The sequence below is a fragment of the Astatotilapia calliptera genome, chromosome 7 (assembly GCF_900246225.1).
Source record: "Astatotilapia calliptera chromosome 7, fAstCal1.2, whole genome shotgun sequence".
Taxonomy (NCBI): Eukaryota; Metazoa; Chordata; class Actinopteri; order Cichliformes; family Cichlidae; genus Astatotilapia; species Astatotilapia calliptera.
This window is the reverse complement of record NC_039308.1, coordinates 22,797,319-22,823,294: the sequence shown is the minus strand read 5'-3', so window position 1 is coordinate 22,823,294 and position 25,976 is coordinate 22,797,319. Positions and strand designations below refer to the sequence as shown.

General features: G+C 41.8%; 1 protein-coding gene across 2 annotated transcripts; it reads right to left on the bottom strand.

Moving 5' to 3' along the window:
- Positions 1 to 1,215: 1,215 nt before the first annotated feature.
- LOC113025743 (protein FAM222A-like) lies at positions 1,216 to 24,577 on the bottom strand. Of its 2 annotated transcripts, none has more exons than XM_026173857.1 (3): positions 24,254 to 24,577; positions 13,885 to 14,053; positions 1,216 to 3,830 (listed from the first exon to the last, which is right to left on the bottom strand). In XM_026173857.1, the coding sequence occupies exons 2-3, from the start codon at positions 14,012 to 14,014 to the stop codon at positions 2,434 to 2,436; spliced, it is 1,527 nt and encodes a 508-aa protein (XP_026029642.1). In that variant the 5' UTR covers positions 14,015 to 14,053; positions 24,254 to 24,577; the 3' UTR covers positions 1,216 to 2,433. The 2 variants fall into 2 exon arrangements, with proteins under 2 accessions (XP_026029642.1, XP_026029644.1); XM_026173859.1 differs by having other exon boundaries at positions 13,885 to 14,050.
- Between the last annotated feature and the right edge of the window lie 1,399 nt (positions 24,578 to 25,976).

Genomic DNA, 25,976 nt, shown 5'->3' with positions numbered 1-25,976 from the left:
TCCTTGAGCGTGGCTGTGTACAACTACAGCAAGCAAAACTGATTAAAAAATGGTTAAATGCTGCATGTAATAAATAAAGCCGTAGTTTGGGAAAACGGCTTTGTGAAAGAGCTCTTAGTGGCTTTAAAGTTGACTTTTAGTCAGTTTATTTATTTATTTATTTTTTTATACAGAAGTAAATCAGAGAGGATTCACTTCCTCGTGCATCCTAATCCTCCAAATCAACCATCCTCTTCCTCTCCTTAGTCTAACTTATCTGAAGTGTTTCCCAGAGGCCAGAGTGGCTCTGGTTCCTCTCCCAGAGGAGCCCAGCCTGAGTTAATCGTCTCCGAGCGAGAGAAGCACGTCTGTAATCCTGTCGGTTTATCAGCAGCACTGCCTGATAGGATGGAAAAGCTCCAAGTAAAGACAGGACACAACAGACTAAAGACCGGAAATAATTTATGACAGCGATTCAATGACAAAGCCACTGACCTTTTACCGCTGACATATTTGTTATGCGCAATGAGGTCATCATTTGAATACTGCAGTTTTATTCCTAACAGGGCGCCTAATGTCATTATTCACACCATCTAGGTTATTTGTTTTATAATGGCCTGCTTAAAGTGGCTGTGCATTTCGTGTCTGGATCGCAGCTAGAAGCGTCCAATTTAGGAGGACAAATGAACCAAAATAAGGAGCGCAGGCAGGCACATCATCGGACATTAGCAATCCAATAGCTGGGGGAACGGCCAGCCTATTTCTCAATAATGTGAACAACAATATTCACGTGAATATGTCTTCAAGGAGGCATGTATTTTTCATATCAAAATGTAATATCTGCAGGAACAGGCCTGCACATTTTCACTTACGTATTTTGAAGTATTCATTGGCTTCTGCCTCAAGCATGAGCCATCCATCTGGACTAACATCATTCAGTGATAACAAAATTAGCGCTTTCGGCTTGCATCATTTATAAAGGAGCCAGTCCAATCTTTTCCAGCTAAGGATTGACTTACATCATATAATAAAACTGAAATCTTTGGGTGAAAAGATGGATCTTAATGGAACGAGGTAAAAAAAAAAAAAATAAAATAAGAAGAGAGCGACTCGCCTTGTGCTTAAGCTTTAAATCCCTTTGCAATAAAGCCAGAAAAAAAATCTTGTCTTCCTACAACTGCTTTATCATTCGTGAATATAATAAAGACTGCAAGTTTGCCAGATAATGGCTATTAATAGGTAATAAGACAGTACTCGCTGGGTTTAGAAAATTTAATTTACTTGACAATCCTTATTAAGAAGAAGCAAAAAAGGGTGAGGGATTAGGGTCGTACATTGCAAAATGTAGTTATTTCATCAACATAATTCATGGAGAGCGCTCACATATTCATATATAATAATTGCACTTTATAAGAGAGACAGTTTGCCATATAAATCAAGGGAGAGGGGGGTGGGGACATAAATAAATTGGATTACAGAACCAGTGCAGACACACAAAGAACTACTCAGTCACACATCTCAAACCATCGCAGATAATATAGCCCTACAAAGAAGACACTGTAAATGATTCAGGCGGCCTGCTCTTCTACGTAGCACTTCCGTTATACACACAGCGTCGTGAGAACAGTGTCGGGACTTTATGTCATTCAAGGAAAAATGTTCACACAAGCTTCTGAAATTCAAAAACAGTTTAAAAAAATACAACCAAGGGCATATCTTGCTTGGCCTGAATGCCACAGTGTTGATTTGGACATGCAACAGTCCTTAAAAGCCGAGCTGAGCGTGACTAGGTTAAATCAGTATAGGCGTTTAAATTACACAAGTTTCTCTGTGACTGTAACAAAAAAGTATGTTGGTTAGATGTATATATATTCACATTTGAATGGTGAAAGTATTTCCCCATGCAGCATCTAGGAGAGTTGCATCGTACTGAGAAAGCTGGGGCAGTGCGTATGTCCGATAAAGGAAAGCCAGGAGAAGGAAACCAAAACACAAATCCACAAGAAATCAACAGACAACCAAGAAGATTGGTTAAAAGTGATTTTTGAGGAGAATTCTTGCTCTCAAATAACTAATAAGAAAAAACCCCATAAAACAAATACAGTATATTCACAAAAAGGCTTACCAGAGATCATTAACCGGATTCAAGTAAAAGTTTTCAGAAGGTTACCGATGATTTTGTGATGTAAAAATGCAAATAAGTGCTCGGCATCACGTGAACGACAGTAATCATGTCCAATGGCCATTTAAAGATATAAAAATACAACGTGGAAAGTCCATAGAATAAACCTGTATTTTAAAGTCATGATTATCATTTTACCCTTTTTTCTTTTCCAGGCTTGTGAGACAAAGCCTTCTACAAATAAAGTACATGCACAAACAAAAAGGCATGTCTCTCGCTCACAGACACCTCTGCGGTCTATAAAAGATGTGTCGCTTCCCTGTCCTGCCGTCTTATCTGTAGACGGGGAGCTGGATGTGGGCTTGCTGTTGGTGCTCCATGAGCGGAGGCATCCCCATGGCTTCGTACCCACGGCCCAGCATGCGCTCTTTGATGCAGGGAGGGTGGATCTCACTGATGAGGCACTCCAGAGACTGCAGGCTGCTGCTAAGCACTGCAGCGTGGCACAGGCTAGAACTAGACAGCCCACAACAGAGGTTTTGGTCTGTGCTGTAGGCCTGGGTATGAGGAGGGGGAGGGGGAAGAGGAAGAGGAGGGTGAAGCTGTGCCTGGTGATGTTGTGGGTTGTGGTGGTTGTGAAGATGGGGATGGGGATGGGAGAGACCCACATCTCTAGGCCTGGCTGCACATGTACCCGTTGTCAGCACCTGATAGGGATAACAGTCACTGTTAGGGGTAGCCATGACGCTGTCCCACAGAGGAGCGAAGTACTGTCCGACAGACACCTCCCCCTGTACGCTGGCGCTGACTCGCTCCTGCCCGACGCCCACTCTGCCAGGATGCGGCCTATACGGCAGCTGTGAGGAGCGGGCCAAAGGGAGGCAAGTTTCAGGAGAAAGGCCAACCCCAGCTTCTGCTGCTCTGTGGCCCTGAGCACTGCTACTCACACCGTACATCCTCACTGCTCCCTGCTGATAGGGCTGCTGCTGTTGCATTTGAGCTTTGTGCTGCCACACAGTGTAGTCTCCTTTGTCCAAGTATCCAGCTTTGGCTCTGTCTGCGCTCTGTGTCGGTAGCACCGCTCCCGCGAAAGCCAGACTGCTCTGGGGAGGCACTCCCAGGACAAAGTCTGAGTCTGAATGCGCCACCGCAGCCACGGCCTGCAGCGAGGGGCTGGCTCGGGCCTCTCCCCCCAGCTGCGGCGCCTGGCTGTGAGGAACTCTGCTCATCTGCCTCATCAAGCTTTGAACCTCTGCCAGCTCAGACTGGGGGGGCAGGCTCTGATCTCCAGAGGCTATTCCAACGCTAGAACAAAGTGTCTCGATCGGTGCATCGGGCGGCTTGCATGAGTTTACGCGATAGGCTTTATGCCCATTTCTGACGGTGTAGACATTATTCAAAGGATTATTATATGGTGCCACAGAAGCCTGGCTGTTTACATGTTTAGTCCTTCTGCCCTCTGAGGTTTTCACCACACCTTTGACCACCACAGAGGCTTTGACAATGGCCAACAAGCCTTGGTAGCCTCCCGAGTACGGATGCGAATAGGGGCTGTAGCGTTGACCAGTGGTGTCCAAGCCGTTTACTGTTTTGCTGAGCTGTTTGTGTTGCGGCACCCGCACATCCGACGGGAAGATTTTGATGGACAGTGGGCTGTTGGCAGTTTTCTGCGCAAAAGCATCCAACTCTGCAGGAGAGGGGTACCGAGAAATCATGGAGGACGGCTCCCCTGAGAAGAAAGCAGAAGACAGAAACGGTGATTAGCTCAGAAAATGAGCCCCTTGTGTCTTTCTTTTTTCCTCTTTTTCCCTCTTAAAATCTCAAACCGGTTTTATTACACACCTCCAGGATTTTTTTTTAACTTAGGCTCAGTTCAACTCACAATTAGTTCATTCTGGGAAAAGAAGAAACAGGAAAAAGCAAAGGGTCTAATTTCAAAGTAGTACAAAATCTATAAAAACAGCAGCTAGCACTAAATGCAGGATGATCCTGATACAGGAAACTCTGACAAATAAGCATACCTTTTTTTAATTTTTGCTTTTTAAAAATGTGATCAAAAGGAATCTTGGTTATTGGAGCACACCTTAGCAGAAGCAGAAGCCTCATCTAATAAGGAGTACCTAAGCAATTTGCCAACATAATTACTCAAGTATCACCACGTCCTGCCTGTGCAATGCCGTTCCACTTTATGCCTTCGTAAACTTGGACCTAATCTATGCAAAAGCCTGCAGCCTAAACTGTGAAGGAAAACTTGACGCAGATGGACAAAGAAAAAAATCGTCGAGGGCACAGATGATTGAATTGTGTGCGAGAAAGCAGACGGGACAAACTAAGATTGGATTTAAACACTATTATTCAGGCAATTTCATGGCTGCTTAACTCCTAGTGACTAAGGTGGGGAAAAGGCACCCCATTTAAAAACAATAAATCACCGTGTAGAAATTACCACCACCTTTCGGAGTGACACTTTTATGGAATTTCTGACATAAAAAGAAAAGCTGCTGAAATTAACCCAGATCGCAGCGTAAGTCGGAGGAAATCACAGCAGGCAAAAGAACAAAGCTGTAATCTGCAATAAAGAGTGAAAAGGGAAAAAGCCCCCGAAAAAAACCCTCAACAAAAAAAAAACAAAAAAACAAAACACTTCATTTCATTTTCAATAACAAATCCAATTCCAGCTATGCAGGGGAGCGCTCGCTCGTCGTTCCCATTTGAAATTGATTTGGGAGTTCATTTCATTTCAGGCCTACAGTGAGCCTCCCGACTGTGAAAATGAGTCAATCTACAAGATCCATCTCATGAAAGAAATAAATTGGGTGTTTAAAATGGAGGAAAGAGGCAAGGTGGAGTGTTCAATCCATCCAACAATCTCCCAGCGGAGCAGAAGGAGCAGGCACCACAGTGCCAGGAGCATGAATGAATTCTGGGGAGAAATAAAACAAAAGCAAAAACACTGCTTATTATGTATCGCGGTGCAGCGCTGCTATAGAAAACAATGACAGCTGGGATGTTGGAGAGGTGTTTGTATTGTATACAACATCAAGATGGGAGCTATCCCTTCTCTGGTTTCCCATAATACTGCTCACGGGGGGGGAATTGGGGGGGGGGGGGGGGTATCGAGGAAAAAGCAGCTGCAATAACAATTTCTGGCAAATGTATAAAAAAAAATAAGATAAATATTCATGACTACAAAGCATAAGAAGAAGAGGATCACGTCCACCTGAAAGGAGCTTTAGATGATTAGATGCGATGACACATTTAAAAGCGTAATAACCGCTTGCATCACCACAGCACAAAAATCCCCCCCCCCCCCTCTTTTTTTTGTTCCCCGCCTTTGATAACGGCGCTCAGTTAAGCAAAGATGGATGATTTAGCAAAACAAATCAAAGACAGACATTTTAGCCGTTTCTGGTTGAGTAAAATGTCAGTGCTAAGCCCCAGCATGCTGTGATTGGCTTGCTGTTCCACAAACACTTCAAACACTCTGAATGCTAACACGTCTTCACGGGGTGTCTGATATTGTTAGTCCAGAGATTACAGCCCTGTCAGAGCTATGGAGACACAACACAGCTGCACTTCCCACTGCGGCTGCCTTAATGTTGCCACTATGGAAAGCCTCATTTGCAAATAGGCACTCTGCATTCACATATTTATCATCTGAGGACCACTACTGTGTGACACAGGCATAAAAAAGGATCAGTTTAGACTTCAAAAAACGAAACAAAAAAAACCCCAACCGCTGGATAATGTGAAGTTACAAGTGTGATCAAAAACAGCATGAGCGGCATTACATTTGCTCGAAATTGCAACCACAGGTACTTGTTTCAATCTTGAAGGCTTTACCTCCAGTCGGCAGCGTTTGATGGCAGTGAAGTGAGCGCCACGCGGGTTGGCTTCCCCCAAAGCGTGTGTTAGCTGTAATGAAAGTAACGCAGTAACTCTTTCCTTGCAAAACACATAAGCTTTCCTACGAGCACACCCCAACCAAATTAAAAAGTGCAGTTCATCAGTTGCAGTGTGAAAGCTGACGTTTTCTCTCCAGTTGCCAATTAGACAATAGCCTACTGTGCCGGCTGCCACCTTATCCAAATACTCAACATATGCATATTATTAGAGTGAAAACCGTCGGCCTGCAGAAAGCGCTGCCTCCACTGCGATCCGCAGATAGGAAAAGGTCATTTGCACACTCCGAGATTAGGTTTGAACTTTACTGTGAAAAGTTACAAGGCAAAGCAGACTGTGTACCTCGCAGTACGTGCTCCTTTCCTCCTTTAGTTTGAAAACAAGCAAACAAAAAGTAAATAAAATACAATAAAAACGAAGCCAGCTTTTAATTCCGATTCATTTGCATCCAGTGTTAAGCCACAGGGATTGTATTCAGAGCATTTCAACTGCAGCACATGAGCATACGAGGCAGGAAAACCTCATTATTTTCATTCTGCAGATAAGAATGCGCGAGATAAAACTGCTGCACACTTTTAACCCAACAATGAGTTCATCTACTCTAATCTTTCCCTGCTGCAATTATGGGATCATGCACGCTGATCTTACAGTAAGTTTGTATTAATGCAGGCTTATATTTTTAGCACATTCATTGTCAGTTTTTACGCTATAAGCAATATTATACAGGCGTGTACTGTAGGAAGACTGGAGCCATTTTCCCGCATGAACTCTGAGTGTCGCTAGGGTCAAGTCGGTACACTGTGTGCCACTGCCCTTTATCACATTTAGCACACAGCAGGGGACAGTATCCTTCAGACAGGCTCAGTACTGGAAATTCTCAGCTTGGATTAAGTGAGAGTGACACACATAATGACCGCTCTCTTGCTGTGAGTTCAGTGGACAGCTACATGCACTTTTCACAGGTTAAAGGGCGTCTAACGCTCTAAAACTCCAACAGATAATGCCATGAGTCCAGATCATGTCGATAAACAGCTTGAAAGTAAAGCGTACATTGTCGTTCACAGCTTATTTGAGTGGATCCAGTGCGGAGGGGTGGGGTTAATTTCTCAAGACGTCAATCTCATAGGTCACAAGGCTTTTAAGATAGGAAGAGATCAGATAGCACTGAAAAGGATATGAAGCAGAAGCATCTGAGAAGAAAACAGTTTTCCCTTGAAGTGGGCGCTCAGTGAGGGTGACAACCACTGCTCAGCTGTGAAGGATTATGAGCAAAAGAGGATTCAAAATGAGGCCGGGGGGGAGGGGATCGCTTGTCTATTTAATTTGAAACCAGATTTTTAAAACCATCTTTTTACCTTTTTTCTCCAAAGTGTACATTGCTTTACTGTGAAAAGGCACAGTGGTATAAAATAAAGACAGAAGTGAAGAAGTGAAAACAAATACGAGGCTGTTCGCATGACAACAAGGAAATGGCAGCTATGTGCTGTGAGGTAAGACATGGCAGAGAGATAATTAGCAGTCTGACCTTAAGCACTTAATCACCCTGAACCTGCAGACAGCACGCTGTTTCTCTCCTCAGCCCTGACAGCGAGCAGCAGCAGAAGTAGAAGCAGCTCAGAAAATACCATCAGCCACTTTTCTGCAAGCAGTCTTGACCAAAGCCATCACGCAGTGCTTAAACAAGCTTTGACCTTTTAGCATTTCCACCGCTTGCTTTTTAGACGGGACTGATTGAATCGAGCTTGTTTATGTGAGGCACGCTGGACTGTGATGTGCGGTGCTGCTAAAAACCATGATGATACATTTAGTGGCTCCTCCGGTCGGGATTTGGCGTTTTCTTTTGGTTGAAAGGGGTTCGGCACATTTAACACGCCAGTTTCAATGGGTGCTGTTATGGCACCCACTGAAACTGGCACACTTTCACAGGAAACAACTAATCCTGATTTCCTGCTTCCACGCAGGGGACATGCTTGGAAAGAAAGAGCTCAGGGTGAGGGGCAATCATAAACGCTCAATCACCACTATGCCTGATTGTGCGGGTGTGTGTGTGTGTGTGTAGCTTCAGGACAGAGATTTCATTAATATTAGCATAAAAATAATCTGGAGGGATAAACCATTTTTAATCATACAGTGTTATGTCGATGTATACATACGTATGGGTCTTTCATAACCTTTTTCCACCCACACGCAATCCCACTCGACGCTTTCTGCCACTTTAAAACAGGCTAATCTTTTTCCCGTGGTCACACTTGAAGCCATTTCCCCCAGATTAGAGCAGGGACCTCATTGTTTTGGAGCACTTTGAGTTAATCACTAATTTATGGGCAAAACAAGCCCCAGAGGCAGGGCTGAAACAGGAGTTGGACAGGCTCATTGAGTTTCCAAAACCACGGCTTCCAACCATTTCATGCCCAGAGGGAGGAACATAAGGAAACAATTACAATGGTTGCTAGATACGATTCCCAAATGAGATAAAACTAAAATAAATAAAAAAAATTCCATTTCATTGTTATTATCCATACATGTTGGCAGAACTGCCAGACCAAAAAAACTAAACAAAAAACCCCCCACAGGCCTTTGATGTTAGGCTAAAGACTTATCTTGAACACTTTTGTGTGATAACATGTTTACGAGTGTCAAATCCTCAGCAGGAACATGGCACTGAGAACTGGCAGTTAATTACAGAACAGCGCTTCTCAGCAGGCATAAATACTTGTTTACCACACCAATAATCCTGATATTTAAAATACCTTAATAACTAGGGACGAAGCTCAGAAATTCAAGAACGCTTTTAAAAGCCATCCCTCTGTTACCATGACAACCTCCTCCGTGCACTCACTTGGCCCAGTAAGTCCAGTCATTAGAACCATGTAATTAATTGCTCCTGCCTTCATTCATCTGTTTAAGACGAGCCTCTGCAATCGACTATCTGCCTGTTAGAGCAAACGGAAGATAACTTTATGGCTTTTATTTATCTTTTTGGTATTTTATTTTACATTATTTACATGATTAGAACCCAATTATATCCTGGTGTGATTGATTATTTCAGTTAATTCCCAGCTTCCAATTTTATTATAAAGCAGACCTACGCCATGCTTTTATTGTGACTCAGAGTAGCTGCGTGATTCAAAGTTCAAGAAAACTCATTTGTCTTGTAGCTCCATTCATCTTCTGTGTATAAGCAGTAATAATATCAGCAATATAGTACTGTACAGAAGTCGTGATTCATCCCTCATGTCTTTATATTTCATAAAAGTGTAATTTTTCAAGGGAAATGTGAAATAAGTGCAACAGTTTATTGAAATACATTCAAACATGCTTGACGGTCAGTAATACTCGGAATGACCACCTTTATTCTTCGGCACAGCCTGAACTCTCTTATTCGGCTTTCTTGTCATTTCTTTAAGCCGTCTTCGGGAATAGTTCTCCGGGCTCAGTTGAAGGACAATCAAAGCTTATCTTTGGATGTTAGTTTCCTTTTGTTCTGTTCTCTGTCAAGATGATCCTACACTGCTTTTTCCCCCCTATCCTGACATGCTTTTAGTAGCAAAGTGCCTTAAGATACAATTTAAAACTGGTTCTTTGCCAAGCTGGGGTTTTTTTGTACACGCAACACTGGTTTTTCCTTTGATTTAGGCTCCTTTTTATGCTTAAATGATTCATAGGTAACTGTTAAGTGGCTTAACAGCATATAAAAACTGAAAATGATCAGATACAAATACTGGACTCAAAACAACTGAGAAAGCAGCCAATGTCTAAAGTAAAAATTTTAAAAGACCTTCAGAAAGCCTGGAGAACTATTGCTGAACGCCACTTCAGGAAAATATAAAGAAATGAGAATCGGCTAAAGACTTTTAGCCGATTCTCATTTAGAGGATTAGAGGATCCTCAGGAGGTCCTTTTGTCCCTCTGTGGGGGGATACTCCCACTAGGTTTATATCTGGGACTTTCCACCATTTGACCTTAGAACTGAAGAAGCTTCTCGGATGAGAGGTGAAACGTCTTCAAGTAACTTAAAGAAGTCCAGACGCTTTTCTTTGCAAGCTCCTTTGACTACGATGACCTGGATGACTGAGAACCTTCACAGGCTAAAGACTTTTGCACACTACTGTATCTCTTTAAGGATCCCCTCTCTAAAAGCCCATTTCCTACTTATTGGCTTTTGCAAATAGAACCCTATACTTTTCAATCTCAGGCTCTTGCTGTGCTTGAGATGAGCATATAAAGACATATGTACAGAGTCGACATCAAGTCAACACAAGAATAGAAAAAAAAAACATTTGAAATTAAGCATTTAGAGCAGCCTGAAGTCTTAGCTTTAGGTTCATAGTGATTATGTGTACTTTATTTTTTGAAACTGTGAATAATCAAAGCATACATAAGGAAATGCATAACGGCTCAGCTTTACACACACTGACTGAACTCAGTTTAAAGTTGGAGTGATTAATAAAGAGGGCATTAAAAAGATTCACAATAAAGTTTTAAAGTTGTTCTAAAGTCACCGGCAGAGTTATTTCAGGTGCCCCCAGTTCAAGAAAAGACACCCCATTCATTTTCCCTACAGATAATCTTTGGGGACTCAAAGCTGGCTCACCTCTACTGTAGTTAGAGTTGATTCACTGTCTCAAAAACTAACAACAGTGCAGAGACGTTTTAACTCCAACTGCAATGGCGAAAGAGAAAACGCTGCCTGTGATTTGCTTCTTCTTCTTCACAGCGGTAGCGGCTAAAGCTTTTATTGTAGTGTTTAAAGCCACTCGCCATGCCCAACAGAGCTTCAGATTTGAGTGCTAATTCTCTGCGCTTCACATCGCAGCGAGGCACAGGAAAACACTGACACCGTATGCTCTTAAATCTCACTCACACTAACCTCTCTATTCACAGGCTTCTTTGGTAAACACAAAAATAAAAACACTCAGACACTCATTCGCCTCATTTTCACGAGCCTCGCTCTTTCCACGTCAGTGCTCCCTGGATGAAGGCTAGGTACTCAAAGAACAGAGTAACCTCAGGGTTTAACACTTGGTTATGTGTGCTCGAGGAGGCTCTGGCCAAATACTTCCTTGCACCAGTGTCATTCCTCATTTGTTTCTATGCCGCTTGGGCAAAGTTTCCCCCTCTCAAAGGCGGGCCGAGTGCAGGCCGGCAGCGTGGGAAAAAAAGCATTTCCAGCCCCGGCTTTCAAGCTGAGATAACAGCGAACATCACAGCTCTCAATTACTCTCATCACATAATTCCTAACAGTCGTTTCTCAGAAATCTTTCGCGTTGGTTTGCGTGGCCGGGAGCTCTAATGGCCCCGCACCTTCCATTTATCGATGGCTAAAAATGAAAATGGCTTTCAAAAGCACAGCAGTGGCTTAATACTGCCCCCTTTTAACTTGATCCAACGACTCATTTAAGGAAGAAGCCCAGACCACACAGACTGAGCTCCCATCAGTAGTTTATTCCCTGTGGCTGCGCTTGAAATGTCAGGCCACAGCTGGAGGGTGCTGCACCACGCACAGTGCAGTGCATAAAACTGAAGGGGGGTAGAGGGGGGTGGGTGGAGGCCCTGCAGGTAAACAGGATGAGAAAATGCATCCCTGTTTCTGCCTGAGGCAAACCAGGCCCTTCTGTTCCAACATTTAGCAGACAAGCGCTCCACTGATTCCCAATTAATATTTAATAACAGAAAAGACAAAGGGGTATTTCACCTGGGGAAATGAGGGATGAGTAGATGGAGCTTAAGAGGGAATGAATTTTTAGCATTTCAAATTTGAATATGGTTGGATACACACTGCTTGGCTACAAGTAAATAAGGAAGACATAATAATTAACTGCGCAGTCTGCGACACCACAGATTTCACTTATTTTGGCTGATTGGAGCTTGTATTGTAACTGTATACAATGCACTTAATTGACATGCCCCCCCCCCCATGCTGTTAGTCTCGTTTCACTTTTTATGGTACTTTTAACTGCCTGGAGTTTGGTGACCTCATTAGACTCACAGCATGACTCTATAGAAGGTCAACCTGAGGAAATCTAATTATCAGAAATAAATGAGAACGAGACGCACGAGAGTGCACAAGATCATGCAAACAAAGAAAACCGGGAACATAATCAGTCAGATAAGCTAAGAGACAACTGGGAAACACTCACTGGCCATTTAATTAGGTACACTTGCTAGTACTGTGTTGGACCCAGAAATGCCTTAACTCTTCAAGGCATGGGTTTAAGAAGGTGCTGGAAACATTCCCAGAGATTTTGGTCCATATTGACATGACAGCATCACACAGTTTCTGCAGAAGTGTCTGGCTGCACGTCCATGGCGCAAATCTCCCATTCAGCCACATGCAAATGTGCTCTACTGGATTCGGATCTGGTGACTGCGGAGACCATTTGAGGACTGTCAGCTTAGTGTCAGTTCAAGAAACCAGTCTGAGATGATTTGATGGGTTATCCTGCTGGAAGCAACCATCAGAAAATGGGCAAACTGTGTTATAAAGGGTTTGACGGTCAGCAACGATATTCAGCTACGGTGTGATGCTTAAACAATGCTCAGTTGGTAATCAGAGTGAAGTCCCCCCCCCCCACCTTAAATCAAACAAAAGTGGTGTCAAACAGGGAGGGGGGGCAACTTCACTCCAATCAGTGTGCCAAGAAATTACCGCCTACAACATTACAGCACCACCAGCAGCCCGAACCACTGATACAAGCCATCCATCCTTTCATGTTATTTACATTAGACTCTGACCTTACCATCTGAATGTCACAGCAAAATCAAGACTCATCAGACCAGTGCAGTTTCTGTAGCCTCAATTTCCTGTTTTTAATCAACAGAAGTGCATGAAGTGGTGTTTAGCTGCTGTAGCCCATCTGCTTCAAACTTTCATGTGTTGTGCATTCAGAGATGCTCTTCTGTAAACCTTGGCTATTTTATTTATGGTTACCCTCCTGTCAGCTCGAAGCAGCCTGGCTGTTCTCTTCTAACCTCTAAGATCAACAAAATATATTTTCACCCAGAAAACTGCAGCACACCATTTAATTTCCTCTTCTGGACCATCCTCTGTAAACCCCAGAGATGGCTGTGTGGGAAAATCCCAGCAGATCAGCAGTTTCTGAAATACATCAGACCAACAACTATATATTAAAAGTCACTTAAATCACCTTTCTACCTATTCTGATGCTCGGTTTGAACTTCAGCAGGTCATCTTGACCAAGTTGCTGCGATGCGATTACCTGATTTGATATTTGCAGTTGAACAGGTGTATCTAAGAAAGTGGGCGGGTGATGAGAAACAGACAACAGAGCAGAAGTAGGCTTTGCAGGTAGGATGAACCAGTGGAAGCGAGTTGGACAACTACACAAAGAGCATGAAAGCAGAGTAAACTACATAAAGAAAATAATAATCATCTCATTTAATCAGTTAATTGAAAGAAATCTAATCATAAATTCCACTCCCATAGATTCAACACTCAACCTTACAGCACATGCCGTGCAATCATTCAAAATGAAGGTCAAACAACACCCACACACGAAGCACCTTCTGCACAGTGTGAGCATCATTAGTAACCCTGTATGGGCGATTTGAGTCACTCTGTAATTTCACTTTGTCCACTCTGACCTGCATGCATTTGCACTGCATGAGCACGCTGATTACAAGCTTTTACAATTAGCAGACATTATCATCAAGTAGCCCATTACTTTAATTCAAAATGCTCCACAGTACCTGGAATCTCAGCGAGCGCTGCTGAAAACAACCACGTGTGATCTTTACGAGCACTTTGAGCCAACAAGGTCAAGTAGAACGTGACGTTTTTTTTTTTTTTTACTCCCAGTGTGTCGTGAAAAACAGATACTTTATGACAAAATGTCTTAAATGTGTTCGATAGGACTCACCTTTGTGGGTGCATGACTGCAGCGGTGGTACCGGCAGCAGCAATGGCGGCGGCGGAACATCGAGGCTTTTGGGTGTGCAGGCCAAATGCTGCGACGAGAAGTTTTGCCGTCTCTGGATACAGGCCAGCATGATAGTTCACTAGGGCTGCGCACAGCCTGGGTAAACCTGCTAGAACAAGACAACAACAAAAAGAAATCAGATGATTTTACACTTTGGTTAACACTTAACACCTGATAGACAAAACCACACAGACATAAGTTTTAGAGACTGTACAGTTAACTAAACGCTAACTCGCCTCTGTCCACAATGAAAATGTTAATGTGGGGATGTTTAGCAGGTATACTAACATCTGCTAATTAAGGCATCAAAGTACAGTCAAGATCAGAAGGAATGTCATTAAAATAACCATCTACCATCAATATTTCTTTGAATAACCACTGTTAACTTCACAGTCCCTTTAGACTTTACAGGAGACTGAATCAGCCAATTGGATGACTCTGGAAAATGTGAAGGGTGGCATCAATTTTTAACTTTTAACTATATTTTCATAAGTTTTACAGCTTTTCCTACTAATACAAACCTTCCCAATGGTCATTCATAAGTATTAGATTTCTGTAATTTTACACATTTATTACATACAATTTAAGACTAAAGAGTTGTGCTGACAGATATCTTTCATTTACTCCACCAGCATGCAGAAGAACTGACACGCGCTGTTGAAATTGCACTAATTTTTCTTATATTAAAATATCTCAGGGATTAAATGTCTAGTTACATTTCTGTACACCGACAGATGAGGGAGTTTCACCGGTCGGGCCAACAGAAGATCAAAGTAGTTCTATGTGGCCCGCGATGTAAAATAAGTTTGACGTCCCTGCTTTAGAGCACTGGTTCTCAAACTGTGGAGCACAGAGCCACTGCTGCCAGAGCCTTGAAGTCCAGGGGTAAATTGTAAAGACAAATAACAAAACATCTTTATTTAACTAAAATTCTACTTGGATTCTTTGCTGATTGATAAAAAGTGCGGCATGTGACCCTTTTTTTCAACATCTGAAGCAAGGCATACCAGAAAAAGTTTGAGAACCACTGCTCTAGAGGGTTAAAATCACATTCACCCAGAAGATGTTGAGAAATATCCGTAGTTACTGAAAAATCACACCTGCTCAACATAAAGATTTAGCCTCTGACCACCAACAGCTATCTGTTCCAAAATTCAAGCTAATCTTCAAAATAGATATATGTATTTTTTAAAGCAGGTGGCTGCCTTATTTGTGCCTGCGGAGCTAAATGTAATCACTGGGTTTCCTTCTCTAGGGAAGATGAACAGTTGTGTGTAGTTTTGTGGCATCCCATCTATCAAATAGATGGGCTAATTATTCCTTCGATTATCCACAGTGATTTTTTTAACTTCAAATTAAAAGCATCAGGCACTGCTGATGGAAGCAAACTGCAAAGCTTCCTCGTGGACATTAAAATCCAATAGGCGTGTTCTTTGTAAAGCGCAGATCTAAATTTCTGCAACCACTCAGATCCTTTTACCATATTAAAATTCAGCTGCCCCTCGATGAAATGCAGAGACTGTAAATTTAAGAAAGTAATATAATTTAATGATGACTCCATCTCCTTCCTCTGCTTAGTTGTTATGATGGCTCCTTCCCGTTATCAACCTTGCTTTCTGCCTGTTGTGATCACAGATCATTTACAACCCCTCCTGTAGCCTCGGGCCGCGTGTTTCAATTTCTAACCGGCTCTGAGACCTTGGTTTCTTGTTCTATAAATTTATGACCGTATTGATCAGCAGAAAAAGCCAAAAGCAGCTCGCTCCCTAAAATAGGCTGCGCTGTTTGCAGTGTTAAGTACTGTCAGAGGAAATGAGAGCCTGTGTCTGAACAAGACTCGCCAAAGCCACAGCCACAGCTGTGCTGATTGAAGCAATCACTCTAAAAAGAGCGAGCTGCGCTTTGAGGAAATATTTCAGCGATAATCGCATTTGACATTCTGTTTGATTATCTGAAAGAGTCAGCAACTCTGAATGCCAGCGTTGCAAAACTAAGAAAAAAGAAACCTCAGGCTATCGTGCTGTATTTGTATCAGGTAGCCCATCTCGAAGACAGACAACTGCTGTCAGTTCAAAATGCCGCAGAACTATTGGTATACTAGTTAATCAATCTGGTGATTACAAATTGAAACACTGTATTTTTCTTAGATGTGCAGTAGTCCCCAAAATGGCTACTTACGAGCCTGCAGCATGTAGCTTTCAGATTGCCCTTTTTTTTTTTTACTTTTAAGGTTCTTCTGGATTTTTGTTTTGATTTCTGCCTCAGGGTCTGGAGGGCAGCTAAAGCAAGTCAACCACATAACAGCATGTTCAGCAATGGGCTGCAGAAACATGATTACCTTCGCCTCAAAAGGAAGAAGACGGAGTGGATCTTGTGTTACTCAGGTGCCAAAAAGAAAAAAAGATTCCCCCACTCCCTTCCTCCACCCAACATCTGTCCCTCGGTGACAAGCTCACTTCAAACTGCTCAGCGCAACCTGCCTCATCTGAACACACACATCTGAAGAGCTAAAAGCCTCGGTATGCCTGGATTCCATTTTGAAAATAATAGCAATTTCACAACAACCCCTCCATTACTACACATTTGTCAAGAGGGAAATACTGAAAAGGCAGAAGGAACACAAGAGAGAAAATGCACGTCTGGAGAAATCCCTTCACAAGCAGAAAATGAGACATGAATTTGGAATACCTTCCATTACTCCCATAATTTGCAGCTGGAAGAAAATGCATCAAGCAGGGCGCTATATTTCAAAGAGAGGGCAGCAAGGACTTGACAAAAAAAGTCACTGAGAGCACAAACTTAAATCTTAAAAATAGTCTGATTATCCACGAAATAGAAGAGAAATGAAAGTAATGTCAGAATGCATGATATTATCTCAAGCCCTCAAGCAATTTCATCCTTTTTATACAGACACAGTTTTGCTCGATGAATCTTTTTTATGCTTTGCACTTTCTTATGATATATCCTTCCTTTGTATTTTGCTTCCAATGAGCGAGTCTGGTATTTTTTATTTAAGAAGTCTTTAGGACTTGTTCTTTGGACACTGTCTGCTTTTTAGTCTTTGCTTCTGACCATCTGCAGAGTAACATTGCTTTCTTGTTCATTAAGCCACTTCAGAATGACCTTTGAATTATTCGAGCACAAAAAAAGGCACTTAACTCAAAGGATGAACCAGTGTTGTTTTTACACTTCACAGGCAACTTAGCAAAGAACCAATTTTAAACTCTTTTGTTAGGTGCTTTCTTATTAGCAGCCTGTTAGTTGAATCTACAAAAATGATAACACATAAAATAAATAGTATTTTTGCATATCTACAGCAGATGAACAGCATCTGAAAGTCATTAAGAAATAGGTAAAAGATCCTGCAAAGACCTGACACAGGACCTGAGAGATACATCTGACCCGACAGTTGATCCAGCTACTGTTCACCAAAGCCTCATCAGAAACGTTCTCAGTGGAAGGATGGCTGTCAAGAAGCCATTCTTAAAGGGAAACAGGGAGAAACAGCTGAAGTATGCCAAATTACACAAAACGTGGAGTGAAAATCAGTGACATCAGATCTTATAGACTGATCTGTCCAAATTTTTAATTTTTAGTTCAAACTGACACTGGGGATGCCAGAAGAAATCTACAGCCCTCTGCAAAACAAGGTGGAGGCTCTATCATGGTTCAGGCTGCAATTCAGCCACTCACGGCCAGAGCTCGTGTCAAAACTGATGGAATTATGAACAAAGAAAATTACTTTCAAATATAATTCCAACATGCAGTACCATTTAGAAAGCATCTGATTGGCAGCAGCTTCATTTTTAAGCAATGACAATGATCTCAAACACTGCCACTGCATAGAAAAAAGCAGTGTGAAATCATCTTTACACTGAACGCAACAAAAGGCAGCCAACAGCCAACAAGAGATATGAATGTGCTTCAAGAAGCCTGGAGAACTATTCCTCAAAGAAATGACAAGAAAGCTTGCCTAAGAGAGTTCAGGCTGTGTGAAGAATAAAGGAGGTCGTACTATTACATACATACTATTATATTGACTTTTAAGCTGTTTTTTCCTGCACGTATTTCCCATTTTCCTAGAAAAATATAAAGAAATGAGGTGTGAATTAAGCAATATGTGCGACTGTCTGCTCCATAATCTACAGTATTTATGCATTCAGATATAAGCTACTCGAGCGTTTAGGTCTTCTGACTCTCAGGCGACATCCATGCAAGTGATAAGCAATGTCGTGTGGCCCACTGAGGACCTGACAGGGAGATAAAGGCCTTGTTTTTGCAGCCCATCTAATTGTCCCCCATGGTGCTCTGATAAGGATATGTTGGCGGACAAAGTCGTTTTTCAAGCCTTTCCCCTTTGTCCCTGTCATACTGTAAAATGCTTCATATTATAATGTGACGTCTGTCAGCACAAGGCATTTTGGGAGATGATGAGGTGAGGTGAACTTCAGTATGGTTGTTTAATTTAACAGACAGTTTGCAGATGATTCAAACTGAATTATTCAGGCATCTTGTTATTCTTGAGATGACTACACCAAAGCAGCACCATTTATATCCTGACAATTCACCGATTATAAATTCATTCCCTGAGATAATAAGGTTTCGTATGCATGATAACCTAGACAATGCTACTGCATTATAAAACACATAAAAAGGCTTGTGTTCTTGCTTTACCTGTTTGGATGTATAAAGCAGCTGCACAAGAACATCCATCAACGGAGGAAAAAGCCCTAAATTATACACAGGCTCAGACAAGAGCATCTGCCTGACCTTCTGGAGTCTTTTATGACTTTGCACAGCATTAAGGGTCAGAGCTGAGATAGAGGCAAATTGCACAAAGAGCCTCCTTCTCAACTAATGTCAAATGCACAAATACACCATGCACGCTGGCTCCACGCACACACTCACGCTGCCACATTTACACTCACACCTCCCTAACCGAACCATCTCAGCTACCGTTAGCAGTTCTCAGGATCTTCTGTAAATAATTAGATGATAATGAAAAAGACGAGCACCCTTTTCACTCTGCCAGTGGATTAGCACGGGTGCTATGCTAATACCTTTCCTTCTACTCAGAAACTGCAGGCAAGCAAAAGGCAAGCAAAAGGCAAAGAGAGAGAACAAAAACCCAGAAAAGAAGGTTAAATGAGAATCAATAAATGACTAACAAAGAGCAATTAGTTATTACAAAAGAGAAAAAGCAGTGTCTCACTTTGAATAAAAATGACAAGGTCCATGAATAACAATCCACTTATTGTATAATTAATTGTATATTATGTATGGCTTTCAGAGGCACTGCAGGAACCTGTCTAAGTAATGGAGACCAGACAAACCTCACATAGAGACAGAATTAGACAGCAGTGTTGCTGCAGCTGCTGAATTCACGCACACACGCACACACACACACGCACACACACACACGCACACACACACGCGCACACACACACACACAGATCATCCGTCCCCAATCCCTTCATACATTTTTAATAGAATCTATTACTTCTGGATTAACCGATAAGAGCTGGCCTGGTTAAATTCTATAATAGTTTACATAATTGGTATCAGAATAGCATACAAAAGAGAGCCATACTTCTCTTTTCACATTTAGTGTAGAGAAAGCAAAAAATAAATAAATAAAGGAGAAAGGAAACAAAGGTTCATGCGCGGGATAGCCAAACAACCCGAAGTCACTCTGCTTTAGTAGCAAGAACACTTTGGGCCTGCGGCTGATAACAATGAGCCTCATTAGCACCAAGATTAGTTCCTGTAAAAGGCTTTACAACAGTGTAAGAACGCATTTCCTACAACTTATTTATGCAAGCACAAACTTTATGCAATTTATCATGTATAATATTGCGGCAGATGAGCATTCGGTTGGATGTAACTTATGCAGCATTATTAGCCAGGTCAATAAGTCACTGGGAAAATATGATTAATATTAAAATGTGAGCTATAAAGATGTTTACAGCCTTTACCCATTCACGTATCTGCAGTTATTTTTCCAGTCCTGGAGGTTGCTGTGTGCCCTCTACTTTCTTATGTAAATCACTTTTTCCTTCTAAACACAGACTTTTTTTTTTGCAAATCCCACAATCATACAATTCAAATGACCAAATTTTAACCCTCCCTTTATCTAATAGCGACAACATTTTTTGAGCACAAGTTGACATTTCTAACTTCCAGAGATGTGTCTGACTGATACAAGATTTTTAAGATAGATACCAAATACTGATATGTCTCTTCTTTACTTTTAAAATATTTTATATAACAGGCATGACAATACCAATAGATTGACCAGCTAATATTAAATAGCTAACACTGGCCCACGGCCAAATTGCAGAATCCTGAATTGAAATCTATGGAAGAGTTCTGCAACAGCAAAGATGGTGGTAGAAGTATAATTTACAGGGTAAAAAAAACAAACAGTTAATTCAACTTTTTAAAACTACATTTCAGGGAAAAGCAATCAAACTTTTCAAGCTTTGTTTTTCAGATTTCACTGGGTGATTTTTATGTGTAGTTTGTATTTATGTCCTGGGACCAGTGAAACTGCTGGTCAACAAATGACCAGACCTAGTCCACGGTAGGCTCGAGGTTCTTGAAGGACTTTGATATAGAAACAGATGATCTGTGAGGGTCACCGTTTTTCTCAAACAATTAATCATTTACTTTTCTGTTAATATAGGTCATTTCTGTCTGTATTTAATCTACACGACACAACCTATACACATGTAGAATTTTGCTTTTATGCTCAGCTTTCATTTGTGCAAGCATGAAATGCTAGTATTAGGGAAAAAAGGTAAAAAGAAAAAAAAGAAGTCTAAATACTAAATTAACTATTTGGAAAACAGTAATTCTGACATTTTATACATAAAGATGTGAAGCACAAATTCAGCCACGAATCTAAACCTTTTTAAACAGCCTTTTTTTTTGAGCAGGAAGCCTTGGGCTGACCCAAAATGGTCTATGTGCATACACAGTGCCAAGGTAAAAGAAACACACTGCACACTGGGTAAAGACTGGCCAATGCCAAAGCAGCATTAGAGGCTAAACAGAGCTTTATCTTATCTTTATCCCAGTATGCACACTTGAGACACACTGTCAAAGAGCTATGGGTATGCAGCCCGGCCTTTAGAAAACCCTGACTTCAAAGATAACAGATCGTGAATGAGAGTGAGCTGTAGGTTTTGTGGAGAGATAAGCTATTTTGTCAGTAGATGAAGACTATTATTTTAACATGACATCTGTTTGCCAAACCGTGGACAGGCAGGATTGTTTTTAGTCTTCCAATTCCATGACAAAAAAGATAAAAATGAGTTTATGTTAGACAAACAATCTTCTCCCAAGTCCTGTCTCCTGGCTTCTTAGTTTACTGCTAAATTGTAAAGGGTCACTGATTCCTTCAAGCCATTAAAATTTCGGGGCAAACAAACAACTCATTAAAAACTGTGGAGAAAATGCTGCCTGTATGGTTCTTATGCGGGAGATGAACCTAATGAGAAGCTTTCTGCCATGCATCACAGAAACATTAAAATGCTCTATGAGAAAAGAGTCTTTGATCTTTGGTTCAGCTTATAAAGACATCATCTCACCGCCTTTCTTTAGCCTTTCTTTTCAGACTAAATGATGACGCATCAGTTCAAATTTGGCTTTACATTAATCAAAAATAATTACCAAGTAGCAGTATGTAGACAAAACAATAACAACCTTAGGAGGGCTGGTTCCCTCCTCCCTAACCTCAGGAGGCCCAGTCCTTAACCTTCAACCCACAGCCCACGTCTCACTAAGCCTTCATCCTGTTAGAATTAAAAGACCAATTAGACAAATTTCAAAAGATGACAGGCTGCTCATAATTACACCTGACATCTCCTAGCAGATAAAGAGCTGATTACAAAGGGTGCACAGGAGAAATTGCTAAGCAACAAAACCACTGACATTATCCCAGTGAAATGGACAAGTTGAGTGCACAGAAGACAGATGACAAACCAAATGAAAAAAAATGAAATAGCACCGAGTAAAGTGCCGGACCAGCATGTGCCACCAAACAGCCTCGGTGCACTTTGGCATTGATTCTTCCTATTCTTCCAAGTCTGATGGTTGTGCAAAGTACTTACAGTCCATAACGTCCCACAGGTATTTCAGTGCTTTGAAGTCAGGCGACTGGTAAGGCTGTAAAATAGTTTCTGGATCAGAAGCCAGTCTGGAAATTGGTTAAATCTGAACTCCTTCTAATAACCAGCAGGGGGCGACTCTTCTGATAGTAGACAGCAATTAATGTGCAGCCTACAAAAAAATCGCCCCAATTTTCACTTCATTTATGGCTTCAGTAAGCACTTTTCTTATGCGTTTATCACCCCAGCCATTACTTTAAGTCTTACTGGATACAACACAGTGTTCAATTTGTAAAGCATGGGCTTATTTTGAGTAGAAAAGACAATAAAGACAGGGCATTGTAGGGTGTGGCTACTTTTTACTGGAAACACAAAGAAGAGGACAAAAATCCCATCCACATCACAACGGGGCCACTGGATCCCTTTACTGTAGAGGAGAAGGGATCAGGTTTTGTTTGTCACCCATCCATATATTTTCCAAGTCATCTGCTTCATGTTATCATTCCACATCCATGGACTGATACACCACAGAAAATTCGCTGTACCCTGAAAAGTCAGTCAATGGATGACATAGCAGAAAAAAAGGACATGACCTTAATTAGTCCTTGCACTTGCCTGAGTAATAATCTTTCAAGAAAAGGTCATTCTCCTAGCGAGCAGCTCCTTCCATTCAGTAATTCGGTAGGCCTGGAGATTGAGCCAGCCTGAGGAAATTTCACAATAAATCAGAGCTCAGCTTCGCTCCTGAGAAAGCAAAGGGAAGCAGGCAGCCAAATGACAAATCCCTTTTCCCTCACAGAGCTGGAATTACTGCTGGGGTGTGAGATGTGAGATCAGAGGGAAACCCCCATGGGGGTTACCTGCACACTGACTGCTCCTGATACAATGCAAATTAAAAGCCTCTCGAGCAAGTTCGGACTCGGTCAACACATACTTCAAACACGCAAACACCATGTGAACACGTAATTACAGCTAGTTAGCTGAAAGTAAGATTTTCAAACTGAAGCTTTCAGAGAGAAAAGAAAAGCGATGGAAATGAGCAGGCGGCAATATTTTCAATACACTCTGACATTATAATAAATCAAAGGCCAGAAAGTCATAATTTAAATATGTTTATAGGAAAGCCATAAGGAAGAAAAACGACCTAGAAAAGCCTATTAAACTAAACCCAGGGGAGTTGGCATATATTTCTCTTTTGCTCTGGAAACAGCCAGAAGAAAAAGAAGATGATAATAAAACACCAAATTGCTGGCTTTTCTTCTCTGCCTCTGGTGCTAAGCTGTGACATCCCATCTCTCTGGGTAATAAAGGATCTGGCCCAAGCAGGAAAAGCATGCAGGGTAGAATTTCACACCTGGCCAATAATCTTTAGGAACTCCGCTGCGGCTAACCTTCAACCTCGGCTGCCACCGGTGCAGTGAGGTGCGATGATCCCACCTCCGGCTTCTAGACAATAGAAATGGAAACCTTCTGAGGCAGCCATGAATGACCGATAATATACTTCAAAGCACTTCCCATATCCACTGAGATGCTGACATATAAAGCGCCTTTCAAAGCCTTCATCCCATTCATGGATGTGCCGACTGATATTTACTTACACCATAACGCCTCTATAGGAAAAAAAGACTAAAAATTTAAAAATGTTTTGTGTCTTGAAATAAAATAAAAATCACGTGCCTCCTATATTTTCTACAATTACTCGTTAAATACATGTTGGAGCTAGTAAATACTATATATTATTGTTTAAGACGAAAACAAATGAGCGACCTCCGCTCTGATGAATGCACACTGGCCAATAGATATGATACACAGCTATAATGATATACAGTAAGGGCGAGACGCTCCTATCCTATTAGTGCGCACTGGGCATCTTTCACCAATTCAGCGCTGTCAACCTAAAATCAATGCTGGCATTACACGCTGAAGCGCCCGTACGAACCTTATTTCCTTTCTCACTCCGTTATTGTTAAATACTACACACACACACACACACACACACACACACACACACACACACACACACACACACACACACACACACACACACATAATTAGAGTAGAGGCAGTCTGACTGGCACAAATGCATGGCAAACTAAATTACTGAAAAAAACTAAAAAACAAACATTTCACAGGAGTCCCCACAGAGGAGATGAAACATTATTATAGAGGAAAAAGGGGAAACGTGATCGATGTCTTACAGAGTTTTGTCTTATCATAAGGCTTGTTTATCTTTGGTTCGCCACGGCTGATTGGTTGTTCTCCTGCTCGGAAGGCGTATTTCCTCTGCAAAAGCAATCTCGCCACAGAATTCGCGATGAGCGCCTGAAACCCCGGGAGGAATATCCATTGATAAAGCTGGCTCCGTTAACTGCACTTCCTCGACATATTCGCCGCTGGTGTGGGAGATAATTTCACCGATTAGGTTTTCCTTGCCATCGCTTGCGTATCATGTCAGCAAGCCTAACCGAGCCGTGTGAACCACGGAGAGTGATGTCGGAATGAAAATGAGTCCTCTGCACTGTTGAAACCGGCTCCGGGCCAATCAATCAAAGCTTCATTTGAATATTCCCACGGCTCGGCCAATCGTGCGCGAGAGAGGGCGGCCGCTGTCGCGATCCCAAACCAGTCAAAGGAAGCACGTTCCCGTTTAGCGGAAAGATTTAAAGGGGAAGAGCGTCCCGTGTGTTGGCCCAGAACAAATGTAAGTTTTCGGTCTTTACACAAGCACATCTGATCGATCAAGAGAGCTACACACCATGATTCCAGACGGGTTTTTTCTGCAGCTTATCCAGTTAGCAGTGCTTAATCAACCCTTTATTAGATTAGGTGTTCAGGAGGAGAACTGCAAGTAGGTGTCCTCTGTCCAAAAGCTATATATTATACACCTAGATTGTTATTCACGGGTCATCTATATGGTGGTGGTTTAGAAACTAACAACCTGCAGCTATCACTAGGGTTTACAGAGAATAGTCTGAAAAAGAGAAACTATCCTGTGGTATTCCTATGTGGCAGTTCTCTGGATGAAAATGCCTTTTGACATTACAAGTCAAAGAAAAGACTGATTCAAGCTGGTAGGAAGGCAATAATAACTCAAACATCCACTTGTTACAACCACGGCATATGCAAAAGACCAGCGCTGAAATCACAATGCATCAAACCTTGAAGGAGAAGACCACACGGGGTGCCACTCCTGTCAGTAGAAGACCGGTAAAATGTTGCATGGTCTCAATTTCTGCCGTAACATTTAGATGGAAGGGGCAGAATTTGACGTGGACAACATGAAAGCATGAATCCATCCTGCTTTGAATTAATAGTTCAAGCTGCTGTTGGTGGTGTAATAGTGTGGGGGATACTTTCCTGACACACTTTATGCTCCTTGGTATCATCTGGGCATCATTTAAAAGTCACAGGTGAAACAACCCTATGGTAGGCACTATTTTGTACTTACCAACATGTTGTACTGGAGCAAATACAGCATCTCACATTCTCTCTCCGTGTCCCTCTCTCTCTCTCTCTCTCTCTCACACACACACACACACACACACACACACACACACACACACACACACACACACACACACACACACACACACACACACACACACACACACACACACACTATTTTCTTCAGCTAGACTATCACAAACCCAGAACACATTCAGCCTTGCTAAAGTAACATGAAGACAACTGTAATGTATCTGTGAGTGTATAATGAGCTTATTATTACAAAGTCATTGTGCTGTCATTATTGTTGTTAGTTTGTAAAGCTATTGTAGGCTATTTGAATAAGACGAAACTACTTTATGGTGTAGGGGATTTTCTAATGAATGCATCTGAATGCATCTTTTATACATCTGAAACTGTTCGGTAACTTTAAGGCAAACAGAAAATACCCTTTACTTAACACTGTCAGGTAATGAC